General features: G+C 39.6%; 1 protein-coding gene across 1 annotated transcript; it reads left to right on the top strand.

Moving 5' to 3' along the window:
• Window positions 1–10,019, top strand: LOC139417089 (schwannomin-interacting protein 1-like). The gene is made up of 7 exons (XM_071166337.1): window positions 1–520; window positions 2,910–3,243; window positions 3,846–3,985; window positions 7,577–7,670; window positions 7,810–7,956; window positions 8,574–8,691; window positions 9,068–10,019. The coding sequence occupies exons 2-7, from the start codon at window positions 2,980–2,982 to the stop codon at window positions 9,166–9,168; spliced, it is 864 nt and encodes a 287-aa protein (XP_071022438.1). The 5' UTR covers window positions 1–520; window positions 2,910–2,979; the 3' UTR covers window positions 9,169–10,019.
• Window positions 10,020–13,109: the final 3,090 nt, after the last annotated feature.

The raw sequence follows: 13,109 nt of genomic DNA, 5'->3' as shown, positions 1-13,109 counted from the left end.
TCAGTTCGGTTGAATGTCAGTAGTCCAGTAAAAACGGTGAAATTGGATACCTAGCAGTTTTTCGCTACTTCTTCAGCCCGTCATTTCTCTCCACCCCTCGTCTCTCTGGCTCCCTGTGTGTCCTTACCGAAAAGCCGTGAAATTCCTGAAGGTTTACACTTTTGTTTTTATTGTTTTGGCGCACAAATTAGTGGATTTTCTTGGCTACTAAAAACCGTTAGGCTACTAATGTAACTGCGCCACTTGTAACAAACGATAATTTCAATCATAACCGCAAAACACACGTTGGATAGTCTTGCAGTTCAACGCCCTACTCCGGTTAAAGTGAGCAAGAAATTCAGAATGAAAGAACCGGGGAATGAACATAAGGGTGGAAAGTAAGGAGGGAGAGGAGGAAGGAGAATAAAGGGAAACTAGGAAGATTTTTTTGGCTCAATGAAGAGATAGAAAGTTATGTGGGCACAATCATCGTCTCCCACGGTTTGACAGGTCAAGAAGTTTCTACTCCCGGGGGAATTTGGTAAGTGATTATGATAGCTATTGGGTTACACAATCGATCACTGGCTAACTAAACAGTATACTTATGTCCTACTTCTATCGATACGTGTCATGTGTCACTTCTCGTTTTCTCTAGGCTTCCCCTAGACCTACACACTCACTTACTGTCGCCTTTCTGGTCTTTCAGTCTTGAAAACACTTTTCCTTGATAACTTTATTTATGTGATTATGCAGTCTTGCACTGTACACACTTCAGATCAAATGTTATTGGTCGCATACACATATTTAGCAGATGTTATTGCAGGGTGTAGCGAAGTGCTTGTGTTCCTAGCTCCAACGGTGCAGTGATACCTAACAATACACACACATCTAAAAGTAAAATAATTAAGAAATATTAGGACGAGCAATGTCAGAGTCCGTAGTATACATATAAATGTTTACGCTGAAAAAAATGTACGCAGCATGCAACAATTAACGATTTTACACTTCATATAAGGAAAACAGTCAATTGAAATGAATTCATTAGGCCCTAATCTACGGATTCCACATGACTGGGCAGGGGTATAGACATGGGTGGGCTTGTTGCATCATACCCAAGACCCGAGGCTGTAATCGCTGCCAAGATGCTACAACAAAGTACTGAGAAATGGGTCTGAATACTTATGTAAATGTAATATTTCCATTGTTTTTTATTTTTCATAAATTTGCTCAAATTTAATCAACCTGTTTTGCTTCATCATTATGGGGTATTGTGTGTAGATTGATGAGCGGGGGAACAATTTAATACATTTCAGAATAAGGCTGTAACATAACAAAATGTGGAAAAAGTCAAGGGGTCTGAATAATTTCCAAATGCATATATATATATATACACACACTATCGTTCAAACGTTTGGGGTCACTTAGAAATGTCCTTGTTTTTGAAAGAAAAGCACATTTTTGGTCCGTTAAAATAACATCAAATTAATCAGAAATACAGTGTAGACATTGTTAATGTTGTAAATTACTAGTGTAGCTAGAAACTGATGATTTTTAAAGTTATCTACATAGGCGTACAGAGGCCCATTATCAGCAACCATCACTCCGGTGTTCTAATGGCACGTTGTGTTAGCTAATCCAAGTTTGTCATTTTAAAAGGCTAATTGATCATTAGAAAACCCTTTTGCAATTAATTATGTTAGCACAGCTGAAAACTGTTGTTCTGATTTAAAGAAGCAATAAAACTGGACTTCTTTAGACTAGTTGAGTATCTGGAGCATCAGAATTTGTGGGTTTGATTACAGGCTCAAAATGGCCAGAAACAAAGTACTTTCTTCTGAAACTCGTCAGTCTGTTCTTGTTCTGAGAAATGAAGGCTATTCCATGTGAGAAATTGCCAAGAAACTGAAGATCTCGTACAACGCTGTGTACTACTCCCTTCACAGAACAGTGCAAACTGGCCCTAACCAGAATGAAAAGGAGTGGGAGGCCCCGGGGCACAAATGAGCAAGAGGACAAGTACATTAGAGTGTCTAGTTTGAGAAATAGATGCCTCACAAGTCCTCAGCTGGTAGCTTCATTAAATAGTACCCGCAAAACACCAGTCTCAACGTCAACAGTGAAGAGATGACTCTGGGATGCTGGCCTTCTAGGCAGAGTTCCTCTGTCCAGGGTCTGTGTTCTTTTGCCCATCTTAATCTTTTCTTTTTATTGGCCAGTCTGAGATATGGCTTTTTCTTTGCAACTCTGCCTAGAAGGCCAGCATCCTGGAGTCACCTCTTCACTGTTGACGTTGAGGCTAGTGTTTAGTACTTTAAAGTATTTTTACTTAAGTACTTTACACTACTGCTGTTGCCACATAATAGACACTGTTAGCATAGTATCAGTAGTACCTTGGAACTCTTGATATTAGTTTTCCAAGGATTCAGTATGTTCCATGTCAATTTTCCATGGTGACCGAGTGGTGCAGCAGTCTAAGGCACTGCATCTCAGTGCTCAAGACGTCACTACATACGCTGGTTCGACTCCAGGCTGTATCACAACCAGCCGTGATTGGGAGTCCCATAGGGCGGCGCACAATTGGCCCAGCATTGTCCGGGTTAGGGTTTGGCCGGGGTAGGCCGTCATTGTAAATAAGAGTTTGTTCTTAACTGACTTGCCTAGTTAAAGGTAAAAAAATATATATATTTTTAAAAACAAACGTATCTTGTCTCCTCTGTTGTCACTAACTTCAAGTCATCCTAAAATGTTCCTTTGAATAATGTTTATAGCTTCTTCAAAGTCAAATTGTCTCCTTGCATATCATCATTTTGAAGTAGCAGGCCTAACACCAAGCAGTGTAATATAGTTGTTTTAACAATAGGTTCATATTTATTTATAGCCTGTTTATAAAGTATTAATAAACAACTATTTAGTCTCTGTTATACCAACAGAAGTGCCCCGTCCTCCCCAGAGCAGTGTGAAATCTACCCACTCTGGAACTCTCTCCTACTGACACAAGAGATGGAGGGAGTAAAGGAGAGAGAGAGGGAGCGGGGAGAGGAGAAAGAGAGCGACGAGATGGAGGAAGAGGAGAAAGAGAGCAAGGCTGAAGAGGAAGGTGATGAAGAGGAGGAGGATGAAGATGCAGAGGGAGCAGCGTTGGTGTGGCAGGAGGGCTCGTACGGAGAGGATGACCTGGGCCTACCCATAATGCACTGGGAGGCGCTGAGCCTGCGCATCGCCGAGCTAGAGAAACAGGAAGAGGAAAAGAGAGAGAAGACAAAGGTGTGTGTATGTGTGTCAGAGGTTACAGTTGAATGCTGTCTGTTATTTATGGATGGGGTAGGTGTTTTTGGACAGGGAGAGGAGATGGCGACATAGAGAGCAGAGGGGGATGAGGTGGGAGAAGGCAAGAGTCAGGGTTTGAATATTGTCAGTTACTTATGGATGGGGACAGGTGATGCAGTTTAGGCCCGTGATCTGTTTGTTGAAGGGAAGTGTGCTATGTGTATCAGTGAAGTTGTGTTACAAACAAACGTTTCCATGAATGGAATTTCATTAAGTCAAGTGCTCTGTTCAGTGGCTAGTTTAGCATTGAAAGCAGTGATGTAGTTCAACACAAAATAACATGGGTAAACGCTGGTCCCAGTGAATAAAGTCCCTTTACTTTTAAAGTATGTTTCTGAAATAGAAAATAGGTGACTCAACACTCACTCAAAATAAAAAAGGTGCTGAAACAGCATTTACGTGAGTTAACACTACATCTCTGGTTGAAAGATACTACATACACAATAGTTAGTAACTAAAGTTATAGTTAGTAACTAAAGGTTTTACATACAAGGGATACCCTCCATATCTTGCTCTTCCTAAATCTAATTCATTTCTAGTCTTCCAGTGTCCTGGAACGAGGGAAGATGCTGTCCATGAGCCGGCCAGGAGAGAGAGATCGAGGGAACAGTAAAGAGAGCTGGGAGGACGGAGGAGAGGCGGAGGACTGCAATAGCCGCGTGACAGCCCTGACCGCTCGGTACGAAGCATGATGCTGTCTACGAAACATAATGTTATGATAGTGTTGTTAAACAGTATACTAAAAGTACAGTCCCCAGCCAGATAGTAATGCAGCAACCCTGGCATTAATAAACATGATGTCTTTGAATACATTTTTTACAATGGTTGAATGAATAAACTAAAACGACATCTTTACCAATGAATAAACTAAAACGACATCTAGACTGATGAATAAACTAAAACGACATCTAGACCGATGAATAAACTAAAACAACATCTAGACCGATGAATAAACTAAAACGACATCTTTACCGATGAATAAACTAAAACGACATCTAGACCGATGAATAAACTAAAACGACATCTAGACCGATGAATAAACTAAAACGACATCTAGACCGATGAATAAACTAAAACGACATCTAGACCGACGAATAAACTAAAACGACATCTTTACCGATGAATAAACTAAAACGACATCTAGACCGATGAATAAACTAAAACGACATCTAGACTGATGAATAAACTAAAACGACATCTAGACCGATGAATAAACTGAAACGACATCTAGACCGATGAATAAACTGAAACGACATCTAGACCGATGAATAAACTGAAACGACATCTAGACCTATGAATAAACTAAAACGACATCTAGACCGATGAATAAAACGACATCTAGACCGATGAATAAACTAAAACGACATCTAGACCGATGAATAAACTAAAACGACATCTAGACCGATGAATAAACTAAAACGACATCTAGACCGATGAATAAACTAAAACGACATCTAGACCGATGAATAAACTAAAACGACATCTAGACCGATGAATAAACTAAAACGACATCTAGACTGATGAATAAACTGAAACGACATCTAGACCGATGAATAAACTAAAACGACATCTAGACTGATGAATAAACTAAAACGACATCTAGACCGATGAATAAACTAAAACGACATCTAGACCGATGAATAAACTAAAACGACATCTAGACTGATGAATAAACTGAAACGACATCTTTACCGATGAATAAACTAAAACGACATCTTTACCGATGAATAAACTAAAACGACATCTAGACCGATGAATAAACTAAAACGACATCTAGACTGATGAATAAACTAAAACGACATCTAGACCGATGAATAAACTGAAACGACATCTAGACCGATGAATAAACTGAAACGACATCTAGACCGATGAATAAACTGAAACGACATCTAGACCGATGAATAAACTGAAACGACATCTAGACCTATGAATAAACTAAAACGACATCTAGACCGATGAATAAAACGACATCTAGACCGATGAATAAACTAAAACGACATCTAGACCGATGAATAAACTAAAACGACATCTAGACCGATGAATAAACTAAAACGACATCTAGACCGATGAATAAACTAAAACGACATCTAGACCGATGAATAAACTAAAACGACATCTAGACCGATGAATAAACTAAAACGACATCTAGACTGATGAATAAACTGAAACGACATCTAGACCGATGAATAAACTAAAACGGCATCTTTACCGATGAATAAACTAAAACGACATCTAGACCGATGAATAAACTAAAACGACATCTAGACCGATGAATAAACTAAAACGACATCTAGACCGATGAATAAACTGAAACGACATCTTTACCGATGAATAAACTAAAACGACATCTTTACCGATGAATAAACTAAAACGACATCTAGACTGATGAATAAACTAAAACGACATCTAGACCGATGAATAAACTAAAACTACATCTAGACCGATGAATAAACTAAAACGACATCTAGACTGATGAATAAACTGAAACGACATCTTTACCGATGAATAAACTAAAACGACATCTTTACCGATGAATAAACTAAAACGACATCTAGACCGATGAATAAACTGAAACGACATCTAGACCGATGAATAAACTGAAACGACATCTAGACCGATGAATAAACTGAAACGACATCTAGACCTATGAATAAACTAAAACGACATCTAGACCGATGAATTAACTAAAACGACATCTAGACTGATGAATAAACTAAAACGACATCTAGACCGATGAATAAACTAAAACGACATCTAGACCGATGAATAAACTAAAACGACATCTAGACCGATGAATAAACTAAAACGACATCTAGACCGATGAATAACCTACGTCACGCTGGTGTAAAGGATTTTGGAGACAGGCGCAGGAATACACAATAAGGGTTTTTAATACACCCTAAACAGACACGTATACAAAACACTGGGCTATACCCAAACAAAAGAGGGCACAAATATAACATGCTAATCAGGGGAAATGGGAACCAGGTGTGTGTTATCAGACAAGACAGTCCGGGGTTGATGATAATGGAACCAGGTGTGTGTTATCAGACAAGACATTCCGGGGTTGATGATAATGGAACCAGGTGTGTGTTATCAGACAAGACAGTCCGGGGTTGATGATAATGGAACCAGGTGTGTGTTATCAGACAAGACAGTCCGGGGTTGATGATAATGGAACCAGGTGTGTGTTATCAGACAAGACAGTCCGGGGTTGATGATAATGGAACCAGGTGTGTGTTATCAGACAAGACAGTCCGGGGTTGATGATAATGGAACCAGGTGTGTGTTATCAGACAAGACAGTCCGGGGTTGATGATAATGGAACCAGGTGTGTGTTATCAGACAAGACAGTCCGGGGTTGATGATAATGGAACCAGGTGTGTGTTATCACACAAGACAGTCCGGGGTTGATGATAATGGAACCAGGTGTGTGTTATCAGACAAGACAGTCCGGGGTTGATGATAATGGAACCAGGTGTGTGTTATCAGACAAGACAGTCCGGGGTTGATGATAATGGAACCAGGTGTGTGTTATCAGACAAGACAGTCCGGGGTTGATGATAATGGAACCAGGTGTGTGTTATCACACAAGACAGTCCGGGGTTGATGATAATGGAACCAGGTGTGTGTTATCACACAAGACAGTCCGGGGTTGATGATAATGGAACCAGGTGTGTGTTATCAGACAAGACAGTCCGGGGTTGATGATAATGGAACCAGGTGTGTGTTATCAGACAAGACAGTCCGGGGTTGATGATAATGGAACCAGGTGTGTGTTATCACACAAGACAGTCCGGGGTTGATGATAATGAATCCCGTTCAGTGAAGCTTAGAAGCCAGTAGTGATGTAGACCTCCGGAACTGGTGAACAGAATGAGCAGCAGTACCGGGGGGATCCGTGACAAATAAACTAAAACTACATCTAGACCGATGAATCAACTAAAACTACATCTAGACCGATTTACTGAAATAAAACTACATCTAGACCGATTTACTAAAATAAAACTACATCTAGACCGATTTACTGAAATAAAACTACATCTAGACCGATTTACTGAAATAAAACTACATCTAGACCGATTTACTGAAATAAAACTACATCTAGACCGATTACTAAAATAAAACTACAGTATAGACTGATTCTTGCCCACAAGGTTGTGAGTTTGTGTCTCACCTTTGACCTTTACGCTTCTCCCGCCGTTTCATCACACAAGTGGGATTTGTTTATGATTCTAACACCAACAAAAAAATGGTTCGTCCTCCTCAGTCTTTCAAATCAGATGAACCTCCAGCTGTGCTTCATCAATGACAGCGGGAGCGAAGAAGAGGAGGAGGATTCTGGGGTAACGATTTGCACAAAGGTAAGTACACCCTCAAAAGGTAAGGTCAGTCATAGGTAGAGTGCTACAACTAATATCAATCAGAAAGAAAATAAAGTTTTATTTTAATTCTAAATCTCGATCTTAAAGCACTGTCACCATTTTGTTTTGGCCACTACAGAATTCCAAAATGGTGGTAAAGAATGGTTCCAGCGTGCAGGTGTCCCAGCAGCCCCAGTCCCCAGCTGCAACCAAAAGCAAATCATCAGGCTTCAAGGCTGCGCTGAGGGCACTAAAAAACAAGCTGAGAACAGAACAGAAACGGAAGGTGAGAGAGAGTATAGGTTTAAGCAATGTGGCGCTTGCTTTCCCTTGCCTTCTGATATAACCTTTGACCTCTACTGGAGTGGTTAGGAAGGAGTGACTAAGGGCTGATCATCATACTGTCCTCGAGGCCCACAGTGTTTGGTTCTTCGGTTTTATCCTCAGTTATCTTATATTCTGCCCTTCACCATGTCCCCTGTGTCTCAGGGTCTAACCAGTTATTCTGCCCTTCACTCTGTCCCCTGTGTCTCAGGGTCTAACCAGTTATTCTGCCCTTCACTCTGTCCCCTGTGTCTCAGGGTCTAACCAGTTATTCTGCCCTTCACTCTGTCCCCTGTGTCTCAGGGTCTAACCAGTTATTCTGCACTTCACTCTGTCCCCAGTGTCTCAGGGTCTAACCAGTTATTCTGCCCTTCACTCTGTCCCCTGTGTCTCAGGGTCTAACCAGTTATTCTGCCCTTCACTCTGTCCCCTGTGTCTCAGGGTCTAACCAGTTATTCTGCCCTTCACTCTGTCCCCTGTGTCTCAGGGTCTAACCAGTTATTCTGCCCTTCACCATGTCCCCTGTGTCTCAGGGTCTAACCAGTTATTCTGCCCTTCACTCTGTCCCCTGTGTCTCAGAGTCTAGTGTGTGGTGATCCACTGTTGAAGAATAGAAAGCGAGACCATAGTGACCTGCAGGCCTCCAGTCTCAAAGAACTCAACACTCACAGAAACTCTCTCAGTAAGGCAATACAAGGTGAGGGTCACTCGGCTAATACACTGGATATACTTTGATATTAGATATAGGCTACATTATATTTAATAGATGCAGTATATTTCACCTTTTTCATTAAGAAGTTATTACTAACCTCGTTATTTTACCTTCATTTCACCTTTTTCATTAAGAAGTTATTACTAACCTCGTTATTTTACCTTCATTTCACCTTTGTCAAATGATCTGTTAAACACTGCCTTTGACCTTACATTTTGTGTGTGTGTGTGTGTGTGTGTGTGTGTGTGTGTGTGTGTGTGTGTGTGTGTGTGTGTGTGTGTGTGTGTGTGTGTGTGTGTGTGTGTGTGTGTGTGTGTGTGTGTGTGTGTGTGTGTGTGTGTGTGTGTGTGTGTGTCATCAGACCTGAGCACTGAGCTGGTGGTTCACCTCCAGGCTCGAGACCAGCTGAGGACGGAACAGGACGCCATGCTGCTGGAGGTACAGGATATGACATCACTCTGACCCAGTCCCAGGCAAGATGGGGGACAGTTTGTGCAGCAGATTTCGTACTAGAAATTCCTCTCCAGGGTTTAATCTCTATGAGAAGGCCCATCACTATAGAATCCTTCTAATCATTCTAATTCTATGGTGAGTGTCATCACATAAAATGGAATCCTGGTGTCGGTGATGTCACAATTAATCGATGACGGATTAGACGCCGCTTCTTCAAACGAAAGGATGAGTCAAATCACTGTGAAGAGACTGCATCACTCCTAAAGACTGTTGAATTGAATTGCACAGTGTTTTGTTTTTCTTTTTATACCCAGTGAGCAAAACTGGTTGAAATGACATCATTACACCCAGTTTTACATTCATTATGACATCACGTCGACCAGTTTTGTTTTCCCTCTGTGTTTTTTTTGTTTGTGGGAAATCAAATGTGTATGTCTGGACTGTTAATGTTTTAGTGTTTTAGGGGGAAATAACTGGAATATTATAAGGGATTAATAAATGACCATTGCTTCTCATGGATCGATCTAGCTCTAATGTCATTGTCATCCAAATGTTGAAATGTAATGGTTGTTTGCTAGCACATTATTCAAACTATGCGTCATATTACACCAAATAAAGCAGATTCTGATTGCATAATAATCATCTAACCACTAGGCTACCGGGGGGGGCAGTTAACCCACTGTTCCTAGGCCATCATTGTAAATAATAATTTGTTCTTATCTGACGTGCCTAGTGAAGTAAAATAATAATAATGAGTGTTATGACGTAGAGTTCAAACAAAGTGTTACCGGTTAGTTTTTATTCTTGTTGTTTGGACACGTTTAGATGAATGTTGTCGGTAAACATTTCATTCAGTTCTGTTCTGTCTCCTGCATGTTTTCATGTATGATGATCGTCAAATTAGTCAGTCACAGAAAGGGACATTACTAAAACCACACAGGAGAACAAAGTAGCGTGAGCACAGCTCAACTCAATGACTTGGGGCTATTGAAAGGAGTATTATATCAGCCTGCATACATGATGGTTGTAATGACAGCAACGTCTACCGATCAGCCGACCGACAAGGTCCCTGAGCAAGGTTCCTGTTTGGGACTGTTGGCATTATACAGTTCTGTGAGGGAGTAACACACACACACACACACACAGATAAAACACACACACACACACACACACATAGATGTACACACGCACAGATACATACCCAGATATCCACACACACACACATAGATATATACACACACACACACACATAGATGTACACACACACAGATACACACACAGATATACAGACACACACACACAGATATACACACACACACACATAGATATATACACACACACATAGATATACACACAAACACACACTCACATAGATATACACACACGCAAACACACACTCACATAGATATACACACATGCAAACACACACTCACATAGATATACACACACACAAACACACTCACATAGATATATACACACACACACATATATACACACACACACACATAGATATACACACAAACACACACAGATATACACAAACACACATTCACACACACATAGATAGATATACACACACATGCATAGATATGCACACACATACTGTTGATATACACACACATGCACACAGGGAGCGTTGGGATTGTGTGCTGGTTTCCATGCATTTACACGTCATCACAGGAGTGAGATATATACACACACAGATATACACACACACACACACATAGATATTTTTTATTTATTTTATTTAACCAGGAAGGGCTCATTGAGATTAAAATCTCTTTTTCAAGAGCTCCTTGGCAGCACCAAGTCATTACAAAAATATTACAGACAGACAACATGAAAAACTACAAGTAATCTAGTAAAAACCATTGAATTCACAAGAGTATAAAACAATAAATTAAAAACATTGACAGGTCAGGGAATCAGCCTCAAAATCCTTCATCAGTGATTTAAAAACACCAATCGGGACAAGTTCTTCCAGTTTAAAAGTATTTTGTAAGGTGTTCCAAGATGATGGTACAGAGTACATAAAAGCCCTTTTACCAAATTCAGTTCGGACATTTGGAACAGTTAGCAGGATAAAGTCCAGCGAACGAAGAGACGACCCACCACATAACTGAACAATTAAAATGCACAAATTAAAAGGCAGTAAACCCAAAATGTCTTTGTAAATAAAAGTATACGAGTGAGTAGAGAAGGCCAGCCAACCCTGGTATACAAAGTGCAGTGGTACGTAAGGGTTTTGCAGTTTAAAATAAATCACAAAGTGCCATGGTAAAGAGTGTCAGTTGATCTCAAACACTGAGTCGAAGCATTCAAATATAAAATATCCCCATAGTCTAGTAAAGGCATAAATGTAGCTGACACTAGCCTCCTTCTGGCTTCAAAAGAAAAACAGGCCTTATTCCTAAAATAAAATCACAATTTCAGCTTCAATTTATTTGTAAGTTGTTGAATGTGCAATTTAAAAGAGAGGCCGTCAAATCAATCAGGGTAGATTTATCTGGGCATTTAAGATTTGGGCGAGTGGGTGAGTTAATCAACTGGGTAAGATTCATAGAATTACAAAAAATACACACACACACACACACAAACTCACATAGATATACACACACACACACACATAGATATACACAAACACACATTCAGACACACATAGATATCCACACACACAAACTCACATAGATATACACACACACACACACATAGATATACACAAACACACACACAAACTCACATAGATATACACACACACACACACAAACTCACATAAATATACACACACACACACAGATATACACAAACACACACACATAGATATAGACATACATACATAGATATACACACACATACACACTGGGAGCGTTGGGATTGTGTGCTGGTTTACATGCATTTACACGTCATCACAGGAGTGAGTTTGATGTCACTTCCTTTTGACGTTCTATTCTACAATAATTTTCTATTGAATAAACAGGTTGTCAATGATACATACATATGTAGATGTGCTAGTGCTATTTTGCATGTAGCTGTATTTATAGATTAATTAAATAAGTAGCTATTTGCGTAATGTATTTAGCACGGATGTAAATTGTATACATTGCCTGGTTGCTGTGAGGTGTGTGTGTGCGTGTGTGTGATTTGCCCTGGTCAGAGTTTGCCTAAACCAAATGTCTAGATCAGCAAAATAGGAGGAAGGGGGAGGAAGGGACAGGGACAGTATGTAACAGATATAACAGATATATAGCAAATAGGAGGAAGGGGGAGGAAGGGACAGTGACAGTATGTAACAGATATAACAGATATATAGCAAATAGGAGGAAGGGAGAGGAAGGGACAGTGACAGTATGTAACAGATATAACAGATATATAGCAAATAGGAGGAAGGGACAGTGACAGTATGTAACAGATATAACAGATATATAGCAAATAGGAGGAAGGGGGAGGAAGGAACAGTGACAGTATGTAACAGATATATAGCAAATAGTGTGAATACATATGCACGCAACACTTTTCAGTTTAAAAAATATTTTTTTCATTTCACTTCACCAATTTGGACTATTTTGTGTTGTCCATTACATGAAATCCAAATAAAAATCCATTTAAATTACAGGTTGCAATGCAAGAAAATAGGAAAAATGCCAAGGGGATGAATACTTTTGCAAGGCATGGTACATTCTATAATATATATATATATATATATATATATATATATATATATATATATATATATATATACAGTTGAAGTCGGAGGTTTACATACACTTAGGTTGGAGTCATTAAAACTCGTTTTTCAACCACTCCACAAATTTCTTGTTAACAAACTATAGTTTTGGCAAGTCGGTTAGGACATCTACTTTGTGCATGACACAAGTAATCTTTCCAACAATTATTAACAGACAGATTATTTCACTTATAATTCACTGTATCACAAATCCAGTGGGTCAGAA

The sequence above is a fragment of the Oncorhynchus clarkii genome, chromosome 9 (assembly GCF_045791955.1).
Source record: "Oncorhynchus clarkii lewisi isolate Uvic-CL-2024 chromosome 9, UVic_Ocla_1.0, whole genome shotgun sequence".
In the NCBI taxonomy this organism is placed as follows: domain Eukaryota; kingdom Metazoa; phylum Chordata; class Actinopteri; order Salmoniformes; family Salmonidae; genus Oncorhynchus; species Oncorhynchus clarkii.
The sequence above is the reverse complement of the archived record's forward strand: the minus strand, read 5'-3'. Positions and strand labels throughout refer to the sequence as shown.

What these genes read in the sequence shown, in the direction of transcription:
- LOC139417089 (XM_071166337.1), top strand. Translation starts at nt 2,980, where the DNA reads ATGGAGGGAGTAAAGGAGAGAGAGAGGGAGCGGGGAGAGGAGAAAGAG. An exon ending in AAAAGAGAGAGAAGACAAAG is followed by an intron (nt 3,244 to 3,845) that starts GTGTGTGTATGT and finishes ATTCATTTCTAG; the next exon opens with TCTTCCAGTGTCCTGGAACG. An exon ending in GTGACAGCCCTGACCGCTCG is followed by an intron (nt 3,986 to 7,576) that starts GTACGAAGCATG and finishes CGTCCTCCTCAG; the next exon opens with TCTTTCAAATCAGATGAACC.